The 12684-nt window shown below is 47.3% G+C and overlaps 1 protein-coding gene across 1 annotated transcript in view; it reads right to left on the bottom strand.

The window, feature by feature from the left end:
- nfatc3a (nuclear factor of activated T cells 3a) overlaps positions 1 to 10736 on the bottom strand; it is an 11732-nt gene extending 996 nt beyond the window's left edge. The window contains exons 1-6 of the mRNA XM_031568615.2: positions 10439 to 10736; positions 9810 to 9982; positions 9161 to 9301; positions 4077 to 4132; positions 3025 to 3151; positions 1 to 510 (exon numbers count right to left, since the gene is read on the bottom strand). The exon at positions 1 to 510 is cut by the window's left edge and continues 996 nt beyond it. Coding sequence (XP_031424475.2) covers positions 1 to 510; positions 3025 to 3151; positions 4077 to 4132; positions 9161 to 9301; positions 9810 to 9982; positions 10439 to 10602 — 1171 coding nt within the window. The 5' untranslated portion in view covers positions 10603 to 10736. The remainder of the gene's footprint in view (positions 511 to 3024; positions 3152 to 4076; positions 4133 to 9160; positions 9302 to 9809; positions 9983 to 10438) is intronic.
- Between the last annotated feature and the right edge of the window lie 1948 nt (positions 10737 to 12684).

The following is a 12684-nucleotide window of genomic DNA, read 5'->3' as shown; positions in this document are numbered from 1 at the left end:
GGTACACCAGTCCCAGGCCCAGCGCATTGGAGTGGCAAGCTGCGGCCACCGCAGGGTCGGTCTGGTAGGACATTCTCTCGTAGCCCTGCGGTGAGCCGGAGCCGGCGACAGCAGCAGCGGCACTCATGGGATGACTGGGCTGGCCGTTGAAGGGCAGGCCGTGCCCGTGCTGCATAATAGGCTGGTAGGGGGACCTGGAGGGGTGTTGGTGGGGGCCTGCGTGAAACGCCATCTGACACTCGGGAGGCCCCGCATGGAGGCCGTGGCCCTGCAGGTGAGGCAGGTGCTGGAAGGTGGGGGAGCCCATGGGGCCGCAGGGGGGCTGCAGGGGGTGCAGGCCCGGGGCCAGGCCGCGGGGGGAGCTGGACAGAAGGCCGTCCTGCGGGTGGCCCGGCTCAGGGGAGGGCATCTGGGTTCGGACCAGGCCGCTGCCAGCGTGAGCCAGGGGCAGTGGCATGGGCGGCCCGGCAGACGGGTCCAACTCATCTCTGTGCTCCTGCTTCACCAGCACTGGAGGAAGGGAACAAAGGCAGAAGAAAATCAACAAATACATTTGCAGTCATAGTAAATACTCTAAACAGAGATACCACATTTCAGAATGCCTTCAGACTGTATAATGACATAGTAGGATAAGAAAGCACAGTCTTTTTAGTAAGAAACACGAGACCCAACCCCACAAAGACAAGCATCAATGTGCTCAGGCTTGCGTAGCATCCCACAGTAAATAAAACAGGCTCAAATGACTATGTGATAAAGACTGCACATTGAACACACCAAATGACTCAACACAACAGGAATGTAAAAACAACCGCATAAATCCCAGGACAGGCCACCTGAAAAGCTATTCATATCAGAGATTTTGTCGATTCATCTTATTGTGCCACTTTAATATCACCAATTTTTGTATGCATTAGGGATGATAAAAGCAGCTGCTAATGGATTTACGTGTAAAAAAAATGCTGAATGGCAGACATTTCTTGCTTTGCAACGATTTCAAAAACACGAAAGAACTAATGAACTGGTATCACCTTTAAATCTTTCCTGGGTCGCAAGAAAAACATCTCAAGAGCTGAGCATAAATCACTTAAGGAGAAGAGTCACAGAGGGTCTATCTACTTCTAATGTACCATCAGAAATTAAGAATCTGCCATTTAACTGAAGTAGGACATAGCTGATATGGGGAGCACAATGATCGAATGCTGTACAATGCATCAAACTGTAACCCATTTCCCAATCTGGCACTTCCCAAACACACGTTGATGGGAGATATTTTTATCCAGCTTTGAATCCGAGGCAGCATATGCTGCCTGTTTTTGGTGCCATGTAAAGTGTTTTATGAGAGAGGCAGAATGCCCCGCAGCTCTGTTCCAATGTGGGGGGAGAGAAAACCAGTTCACAGCCCCTATCCCGCTCCTCATAGACTCAACCACACCAAAAAAGCCCTCACAGAATGTGTGGGGTTGTGTTGATGAGGGAATGGCTTACAAAAGATGAAACAGACATGAACAAACAAAAGGGGCATTTTCATTTGTCATGGGTTGAGCGCTATTGGCCTTTTCATTAATGAGATAAACGGCGCAGGTTGTGAGATGTGACAAAAGTTACACACACGCGTGTGCACACACACACACACACACACGCACACACTCACGCACACACATACACATCTCCTACCTGACTTTCAAAGCATAGAAAAAGCCAGAAAAGTACAAAGGGGGGACAAACCTAAACATAGAGCGAGAGAGAAAGAGAAATAAGGAAATGACAGACAGAGATGAGACGAGACTATAAAACTGAGATGACACTATATAATAGTCATTGGCAACTTCAGGCTGGCACTTGTGATGTGGCCCACAGACGTTATACTCCGCTACTCCGAGAAACCACAGGCGGACGAGCGAGCGTGCGTGCGCGCGTGCAAGTCTCCCTGGTGACCCTGGCTATGGTGCCTCACAGGCCGGCTGCTCCCATGGCAACCGGAGCAACCGTGACCTCCTTGCTACACTGGTAACGGTGAGGCTTTCGCTTCCTGAGCCCACGTCTGATTGGCTGGGCCCCCTGTGGGGTTTGTGGGATAAACAGGAAACCTTGGTTGAGTGGGCGCACGGAGCAGAGAGAGAAAGAGGGGGTGGGCGGAGAGGTGGTGGAGGGGCCGAGCCGAACCTAGCCGCACTCACACTCTGCATTCATGTGCGTTCAGTGAAAGAGAGGAAGAGAGGAAGACAACACACACACACACACACACACACACACACACACAGACACACAGACACACGGCTCACATGTGATTGCATTCCGCCAACGCGTTTCTCGGTTTGACTAATCTTTAAAAAGTAAATACAAACACGTAGTGTGTAATCACATATTAGAAAACGATCTGTTACTTCTGATATGACCACATACTAACCGTTACATAGATATAGTAGTCGTCCATTGTGTGTTTTGGGAAACAAGACAATGATATTCCTGGATAACATCAGATTTGCATACCTCGACCTTGTGTATGCAAATATGCGACAGAAACAGCATGCAACGGGCCTTAAGACTATTTCACATGAACGGTTAACAGGTGCATATCTAACTGTCAGGCGGCTCCTCCTAAACCACACCAATGCAAACTGCAAGGGGGGAAAGTTCTCCAAAAGGCGCTGAGCAAAGCCTTTGCACGCGTCAGGAGCATGTATCACACACACATTCATGCCATGGAGTGGTTATATTAGAGCAAGATACATTTACCAGTTGTATTAGAGCACGATATATTAGATACAATATTAGATACTATTCTTTCTAAAAAAGTGAAATTGTATTATTCATTATTTAGTTTAACATAAACGTATAATTCTGAAATTAGATATATATATTTCTTTCAATTGTGATTGTATGCTGCTGTGAGAGTCTCTTCAGATGTTTTTACAACGGTTATTTAACATTCCAGACAAGAACCGGGGACAGGAGCTGAGAGACAGCTCTCCGTGTGCTGATTCAGAGGGGGGATTACTCTGTGCTGTTGGGCACCCACAGTACCTGAGAGGTAGGTGAAGCGCTGGGATTGGCTCCTTTTCCTCTTTCCATTGCACACGTAGAACTGCACCTGGACTGCCGAGGTCACTGTCTTACTGTGGTAGGGGGGCACCTCCACCACCAGGCTTGACTGCACCAGAGAGGGAACGAGAGGGAAGTCAAGGCTCGTCACAGACGAGGGGAGCACAAAACAGCTCAATAATGGCTCAATAATGAGAAATCAATTTTGCACAATAACAACAATAACAGGATATATTATATTATAATGACCTGAACTGGTTATATTTACAACATTAATACAAGCAGCAATCACACATCTATATTGTAGGGCACAGAGTCATAACATTGTTAGATATCGTAAAAGGAATTGAAACATTTAAAACATCTAAATTAATAGAAAAAGTAATGCTCTGGTGGAATGAGCAATGATTTGTTTTTCATAGAACTACAGAATGTCACATCAGTATTTTAAATTACAGTTCATTCAATCTGTAATTGTAAATAGTCTGTTTCATGAAGCCATTAAAAATGCAATTTTTGAATTAATATATATAAAATGAATTAAAACAACCATTTTAATTTACAAGAAATAATGGGACTAAAACTAAAATGACAAACTGAAACAACTCAAGAAATGTTAAAACAGGCTTCCTCTTCTTTAAAAATGTGACTAAAATATTTGCAATTATCCGCTCCTGTGGAACTCATGATTTTTTTATATGATTCTCCCAGAGAAACTTATGCCGTTTTCAGTAGTTTATAAAGATATAAACAGCATTGTCAAACCATTTGCAGCTCTTTCTATGTAACCTATACTGTGAGCATCTCAAACATACTTTTTCAATAAAAAAAATACAATCACAGACTTGTAGATCAAGTCTCTACACAGACTGGATCGAAGTGACTTTCCTCTGTGAATAGCGGTTTCCAAGGAGCAATAACAGATGATGATATGACACAGCTCACTTGCTCTTACTTCAATCTGCCGCCCCTGGAGCCCAGCAGAGGAGCGGCGGCGCAGCGCACAGGGGCGCGTTACGAGAGATTACACTCACCCCTTGACTCTTTTCACGGACAATTTTCGCCTCCACTTCCCACTGGGGTCGTCCATCTGAAAGGAAGAGGGGAGATCACATGAGGTTTCACTTTGACGTGTAAAAACCTAAACTCAGTGTGTGAGTGCAGACTGAAGGGTGGTGGTGGTGGGGGGGGGGGACGGGGGGACTCAAAAATGCTGAGGTCCTAAGAGGACAGACAGGCACGTTCACCAGCTGCCTTTGACATCAGTCCTGATGGCTCCTCCATCCAGGAACATCTGACATTAATCCTGTCGAAACTCTTTGAGGAGTTACGATGTTACAATTCTGCGCCTGGAGCCGGTTCAAATAGTGAGGGAATCCCCCTTGTGTAACCTGAAGCTGAGCTTCAACAAGGCTGTGCATCTGTGTGGAGGTGTTTGGAGGCATCGGGGATGATCAGTCAACACACCAGAGATGAAATCATGAAATCGTGAAGACCTTCATGGGAGAGTGTGAAGGAGTCGATTTTCACTTCCTGAGAGATGGGACTTGCGCAACGTCAAAAAGAATAACAATGGGACCACAAGAGGGGCGCAAACGTATTAAAGTCATTTCCTACAATGAAGCTGCTTTTCTCTGGGGTCTATTTACTTCACAGTTATGTCAGACATACTATTTAACTCAATGGGCCAGGAACGTGGGGAGCCACAAAAGCTTCCGAAAGCAAGGGATTTCAATTTGTTCTCGGGATCTGAAACATCTAATGATGTCATTTTTATAGGCGCTCAAAGCCTGCAGAGAATATTTTCACAACCATTAAAAAGTCATCAAAGTCTAAATATCCTGCTGTTTGCCTTGCCTGGTTGAAATTATGGAGAGACGGGTGGAATAACTCTATTTGTTTTAAAACGCCTGCGTGTCTGCCAGAGTCCTGGCGAAGGAATATCTTGCCATTTCCAGTTTTCCTACTACGGCTCTAATTATCTGGCCAGACGGCCAGAGCAGCCAATCAGAGATGGCACTTGACACGGAGAGAGCCGGGGGCTGGGGGAACACTTCTGGGCTGCGGCGCGAGAGACCTTCCAGCCTTGCCACTCATGTCACGCGCAGAAAAACACACACGCAAACTGCCAACGCTGCTCGCTCTCAAAGGCATCACCCTTTGCCTTGGTTTCCTTCGCTCACCATTCTCCTCAGCTGTGACAAACACAGGTGTCTGCGCCCACAAAGAAGACTCCGGCGACATTCTTGCGGAAATCTTTGCACCTGTTCATCTTCACTGCCTGGAGGCTTCTCCAAAACACCACTCTAACCCCCCCCCCAAAAAAATCCTGTGTTGTGTGAGGCACTCAGGATGAGCTGAGAGAGGCCAGAAAGCCTGTTTTTCCCAAAAGTCGCCTCTGAGTCATTACAGCTGCATTACCACTGCAGTTTGTTTTAAAACCTCTTGAAGCTCTTATTAGCGTCCAAAGGCATTTTCAAAATGCTTTCCGCGACTTTTTCTCGCTATGAGCAAATACTCCGGTGAATGGTTTCATTAATCTTTTGATCCGTGACGATTCAGCAAACAGTTCTGGTTTTTTTTTGCGTTTTTCCAGAGGATCCTTTGTTTGTGAGCCGCGCATCGCCGCGTTGTCGGAGAACAGCGGAGCGGGGGCTTTTAGCATTGGCTGAATGACCTTGGATGCCTCTGACTTCAGCACAATGTATTTCTGCAGCACATGTTGACATTTAACACACCGGGGAGAGGGGGCCCACATGTGCTGAGCGAGAGCAAGTTCAAACAGGAATCCTACACCCTACCCCCAGTGACAAGCGCACCATCCCAAACCTGCTCCGACTGTTGTGTGTGAGAAAAAAAAACAAGAAAAAGGAAAAATAAAATACCAAGAGACCTGACAAAACAGCATTTTGCCTATAATTAGCAGAAGCACTTGGTGCTGCTGATTGGGGTAAGAACAACTGAATAATGCTAAAGCTCTCAGCACATGGCTTACTCCACTCCCCTTGTGAAAACTTCCTCGGCCATTACAGCCAACTACTGTTGGCCAGGCTCCGTCCCCACACACAGGAGCCAGTTTTCCCCTCTCTCTCATTCTCTCTCTCTCTCTCTCTCTGCGCACGTGGCAGAATAATTAACTGAAAGACAAATGAAATCTTTCAAATCACTAATTTAGTGTATTTTTCCTTTCACAGGCCTGTTCGCTGTCATTTATATTAAAGAGAAAAAAAGAAACGAACGAGGGAGCGCTGCAAACCTCTGGGAGCCGGCCTGGCTCTGTAACAGTAGCGCTTGTGATAAGTTAACCAAACAGACTTAACTGCTGAACTGAAACAGGCCAGCGATCGGGTATCGCCCCGTCTAAGAGAGTCCAAGAGCCTCATCGCTCATGAACTCCCCGGGCTCCCGCCACAGTGCCACGTGGCCACCAGTTGTGGGCAAGCCTCTGACCACAGACGCACGTGTCAATGCACCACCAGGACGCACCGGCGCGTCGGCCCGGCACCACATCTTGAGGCGATTAGCATTTGTGAAATGCACATGCTCCTAACCGGTTCACATGGGGCCTTTCAGATCCAGGCCTGTTTAATTTTTCCCTCTGTTTTGACACAGGAAAAATTTGACAGAGGAAATTTTGAAGTCCTCTCTCCCTCCCAGGGCCAGGCCAAGTCACATGTGCTCCGTGACAGGGGACTGTAAATAATATCTCAGTTCACATCAGTGCTTTAATCCAAGACGCAGTCGGTCACTTGCTCTCGCAAAGAAGAGTTGAGCCCTGGTAGTGGAATATCGGAAAAAGTCGAATAATCAAGCCAATTGTGATTGCCCTCGTTGGCTTTGTTTCATTCTACAATCTACCCAAATCCTAACAGCTCACATTACATTGCCCAGAGAAGCACTGGGCAAAAGACTCATTAGTTTCCCCACATCAAACAAGACCACATGTTAATTAGTGGCAACATTTCCACCACGCCTCTGCTAACCTCTAAGATATTTCCAGTTTTGCTCAACGGCTTTTGTCTCCTTTGTTTCCTTTATGCATAACATCAAGCAGGTCTTCCAGTTTAAAAAAAAAGAAAGAAAAGGATGTGCATTCAGTGAGACTCAACCTTAAGAGCCACCACTACCTCCATGGCTACAAAAGCCCTAAGTGTGTTCTCCTCAGAACCCTTCAGCCCCGGTTCTTCTTTTTTTATTTCTTTCTTTTTTGAAACAAGCACTTCGGGGCAGGCAGAGACTGGCTCACCAAATGCCACCGATTTACTGTTTCCACCTGAGGCTGGTCTATACTTGTGTTTTTTTTACTGTTGCGGAGTGTCTCCCTCGGGGAGATGGAAAAGCCAGAAGTGGAAGAGCCCAGAAAAAAAAAAGAGACAGTGAGTACCTTCATGGCACCGCTGAACAATTAATGGGGAAACAAAACACACAGACACACAGCAACAACAACAGACAGCCATTATTCACTGTGAGTCATTCATAAAAAGCTCAGCATACACCACGCAGCATTCTGTTACCACTGGAACTCAAAATGGCCTTGAGACCTAACAACAATTTCCAACACAATGCAGAAAGTAGCCAGCAAGTTAAGACAGACCAAAACCATTTCAAAGGAAAGAGACGGCCCACCCTGACCTTATCCAAACACCCTGACCAAAATAGACACAAGAAAAATGGGGCAAAACTACTAGGCTACGTGCGAAAAAGCAAATATCATAGGAGTTGGTGTATCACTGGTGCATAAACTCAGAAAAACATCATGATCAATGGGAACAAACCAAACAAACAAAAAAAATCCCAGTGTTGTGTCCAGGAGATAATAAACAGCAGAGGCCTCAGCAGTGGGACTGTGGGGCTTGGCTGTCTCTCCTCAGTGAGATTACAGTGTGAGGCGTGGGACCAGAGCAGAAGCTGCCGCCGACACCCAAACAGTGGGTACCATAGAGCCCGACTCCTGAGGGGACCCACGGCTGCACTGCGACTCACACGGTGTTGCATTGGTCCCCCGTGACCGCTCCTTTGCCACTCCGGGCAGGAAGCGACGCTACGCCCCATAAATCTCCCGTGGCGAGTGAACTTGTTAGAGAGCGTTTGTGAGTCGTGCACGAAGGGGCCCGGTCGGATCTGTCAGGTCTTAAGGGAGGTCGTGAAACAGAGCTGCCGGGGAGTTAATCTGCGCAGTCCCCTTCTCGAGACATCATGAAATTCCAACCATGGGTGACAAATAAAAGCACATAAACGGACTTGACTCCGTGTGTTTTTCACTGACAGCAGGTCAGTGGGAAGGCCCTCGAGGCTTTAAGCACAGCTAAGCTGGCTGGGTGGCAAATGGGAGAGGGGTTAACGGCGCGCAGGTCCTGAGGGGTAGGGGAGACGTGTAACGTTAGTGGGGCAGCGATTCCTCATACCCCAGGTGCTCCTCCAATGCCTCGGGAGAGGCTGTGTCAGAAAAGAGAGAAGCCCTCAGAAAATCCCAAGTCACAACCTGTTTGAGTTCAGCAAGGGAAACACCTACAGGCATGGGCAACATATTTCTCTCTGAACAGATCCAAAACAAGGGAGTTAACTAGAGGATCTGGCTCAAGTAGTAGAACTCTTCACTGTCTCCAATTCCATCCAACCTGATATATGGCATCCATTTCTCTTTATTCCTTTGCTTATTTTAGATACACATGCCCCACCCACCCCAGAAACAGCTCCTCACTGAAGCTTCAAATATCTTTATAGTGCTGTCATGGCATACAACATTTCTGGAAGAGACCATAAGCTGACATTCATATGAAGCAGCTAAGAGAAATTCAAAACTGTAATCTTTTCTAGTGGGCAAGGCCCTCTACTGCATCAGTGGCTGTTGACAAGGGCCTGACAGTCCTTCCACACTCGCTCCACCTAGTAGGGGCTCTCTGCTAAAACCCTGTGCAAACAGCCTGCCTCCCTCCCTCCCTCCCTCTCTCTCTCTCTCTCTCTCTCTCTCTCTCTCTCTCTCCATTCCCTCTCACCTCCCCCCTCTCTGCGTGCCTAGCAGCTGAGTGTGCTGTGCTGGCTTCGGGAGGACCAGGTGGGCAGTCTGTTCGGCTCCCCGAGTGAGCGGTGCGAAACGCTGACTGGCAGCAGATCTTACCAGGGCCCTTTTCCAGGAAGATGACCTTGGACTCCGGGAAGAAGTTGGAGCCGTTGATGACCATCTCCCCCCCCCCGCTGACCGCGCTGCTGGACAGGCTGCACTTCTCTACCTGGGGGAGCTCTTGAGCCGAGCGCTGGGCTGGGGAGGGAAAGGTGGGGTGAGAGAGGCGGGAGATGAGTTTAGAACCAGTGCGTATACACACATATACACAAGCACACGCTGATCCATACACACACAGACACAAACACTGAAAAAGGACAGAGAATAAAACTGAACTGTCCAAACTGACTTAATTGAGAATGTCCAGAGTAAAGAGCAGAATTTCATGCATTTCTTTTTCCTATGAATATCTGTGTAAATTGTATCATTGTACATTGCCTGTATATCGTATATTGTCGGTATACTGTCTATGCATATGTATTGTCTTGAGGAGCCAAACTCTTTGCATCTGTCAGTTTTGCCAGCAAAGCTTGATTTCGATTCTGATCTACAAAGGTCCCAAGAACATTTCCCAAGTTCTGTAAGAGCCTTTGAAATATATTTTCAGTAGTCACTTTGTGACAATTAACTTATGCAGAGGTCATGTGAGCTTAAGTGTGTGTGTGTGTGTGTGTGTGTGACCAAACGATCAGGAGATGAAACTCACAACACTCTATGGGGATGGACGGCGCCTGCAGAGACAGTACTTTCCCGTTGGGCTGCGGGATGTGCACTCGAAACACCACCCGCACACGCGTGTTCTTCCGCCCGATGTCTGTCTCGCCTTTCCTCAGCTCAATGTCTGAATTCCTTAGCTTGAGAATCCCAGCACAGTCAATGCTGCCACACAAGGAAAGATCTTGTCAAGTCATGTGTCTCAGAAGAGCTCATGATGAAGAAGACCAAAGTGAAAGACTGTCAAACTTTCTTTGGCTTCCTAGAGACATATTTACTTTCAGGAACAGCAAACTGTTTAGTGGCTTAGCAGAAAGGATGTAAAAGCTTGTGATTCAATGAACAGGCCCTTTTCAAAATAACCTTAAACAGACATTCTGTGTGAAATATACGACCAAAGTTAATGCTAATCCTATGTCGAAAAAAGTCCTAAACCTTTCCTCTCAAAACTGCATCTGTTAGTAGTTAGCGTTTGAAATCTATAAACCTGGCCCAAAGTGAAAGGCATTACAATTCTCTATAATCGTAAATCAGGCTCTTTCTTAAACGCATGCAAAGCACACACAGTGGCATGAAGTAGAGGGGAGAGTAATGTAAAAGCGAAGTGCTTATGACAAGTACCTGGCAGTCATATTGTTTTCGGGAAGGAGAGGTATTTCGAGAACCTTGGTGCTGGAGATTATGATTTCCTGGCTGGCGGTGGCCACCGTTTTCCCTGTGATCCTGTGCACCTGGTAGAAGGCATGCGGCCTCAAGTAGCGGTCGTCCGCCGTCCCAATGAACATCTGCAGGTTGACAGGCTTCTCATTGTAGCCCAGGAGCTGAGGATCAGATACAAGTTGGGAAGATGTGAGCAAGTAAGAGACAAAAAGAGAGAATGAGAGAGAGAGAGAGAGAGAGCGAAATAAAAGACAGAGAACAGAGAAATGAGAGATGGAAACACTGTACAGTTACAGTACACAGCCCCATATGAAATACACATGTGCCTTCTGTACATTTCCACTGCATTCAAAATACATCTTTTAATTTTTTCCCCTCCGTTTTAAGTTAATCTAAATGTCGAGCTGAACCGCTGATGTTCAAAACACCAAATATTTCTGGCAGGGTTAATGGAGAGTCATCTGGCCGGCTGGCCCCTGACCAGGTCAGCGCTGATGTTCCCCGCTAATATCGCTATCATATTTTCCCCCGCGTGTTTCTTAGCAAGGATCCCGCATTTATGCAATTACCTCCCTAATCTCGGACATTACCCTGGTCTTTCCGAGACAAACTCAAAACAAGACGTGGCTACCATATAGCTGCAGCCAAAGGGGAAAGGCACGTTTTCAAACACGAGCCAAAGAAACATGGAAAACAACGAGGGAGAAAGAGAGAGAGAGAAAGAAAGAGAGGGAAGAATAAAGAGAGAGAGAGAGAGAGAGAGAGAGAGAAAGAGCAAGGGATAAGATGGAAAGGCGGGGTAAGGAAAATTCAGAATCACAGGGGAGCTTTCCTCAGTCTGCTACTGTTAAGGTAAAACAAAAAAAACACACCACCCACCCACCCACACCAACTACACTGAGGGAAATGGTAAATATGTTTCGGCAGTACTCATAAACCACCATGCTGTGAGGTCCACGCCATCACCTTTTTGAAAGCACCTTTTTTTCCAGTGCCAGGTTCGAGCGCTACAGTGCTGGTCTGTAACATTCGCTGCCAGTGTAAATGCCAGCACCCTTTAACTCACTGGCCTGGGCAGTACCCTGCGCCTCTCATGGGCTGTGGGCATTTACCGGCCTGGTTTGCCTGCCAGGCAGGTGAGGCGCTCGTACATTGAGAAGTGTAACAGAGAGGAGAAGGGTGGAGGGAGGACCGCTTTCCACTGGAGGGCTGCCTGGGCAGAGAGAAAACACACGGTGCACAATCCTGCTCCTGTTGGAATGTTATGGTTGGCACACAGAGCCTCTGCCACGGCTGCTGCTGTTGCTGTGGCAGGGTGGCAACCCCCAATCCCAGTCCAAAAGCGAGGGAGAGGGGTGGAGAGATGGAGAGGAGAGGAGAGGAAAGAGAGGCAAAGTGAGTGAACGAGTGTGTCTGTGTGTGTGTGTGTCTGTGTGTGTGTGTGTGTGCGTGCGTGCGTGTGTGTGTCTCTAAAAGGGAGGAAGAGGGAGAAAGATAGAGAGAGAGCACTTCTTATGGCTTCCTCACACTTTTACATGTTGTCAGTCAGATATGAGGATGCCGAGAGTTGAGCTCCAGATGTGAGTGGAGAGGAGGGATGGAGAAGGAGATGGAGATGAAAAAAAGGGATGGAGGGATGAGGGGAGGGAAAGTGGTGGCAAATGTTGATTTCTTGAGTCAAGGCAGCCAGTTCGGTCTAATTACCACTGGAAACACGTGTAGCTGAGGAAAAAAGGCACGCTTGGATTCAAAATAGTGTCTCTTTAAGAGCAATTACTGCACAGGCTATTTATCATTTCTCGAACTAACACATAGAGAGAGAGAGAGAAAGAAAAAAAACGAAAGAAAAACAGAGAAAGAGAGAAACTGGGGTAGAGAGTAGAAGAGTTTTCTTGACTCCATGTTCTTGTAAGAGCAGAGAAGTGATCCAGATCCTCCATTCATCTTCAGTCCAGAGAGAGACAGAGCTCGTTTTCAGCCTCGAGCATACAGCAAAGTTGAGAAGGTCGATATCCACCTCAGCCAGAGAGCGAGAGACAGAGAGAGAGGGGTCACAATGTGACAACACACACACACTGTAATCAAACCTCAGCGGAAGTAGAGGTGCCCACTCCACTGCCTTTACAAATCCTGTTAGCGGTGGGCCAGTTATAGCAGCACGAGCCAGGAGCGGAGGGGGCAGATGGTTAGCAGGGCAGCCAGGCTCA

Source organism: Clupea harengus, chromosome 6 (genome assembly GCF_900700415.2).
Source record: "Clupea harengus chromosome 6, Ch_v2.0.2, whole genome shotgun sequence".
In the NCBI taxonomy this organism is placed as follows: domain Eukaryota; kingdom Metazoa; phylum Chordata; class Actinopteri; order Clupeiformes; family Clupeidae; genus Clupea; species Clupea harengus.
This window is presented reverse-complemented; position numbering and strand designations above follow the sequence as displayed.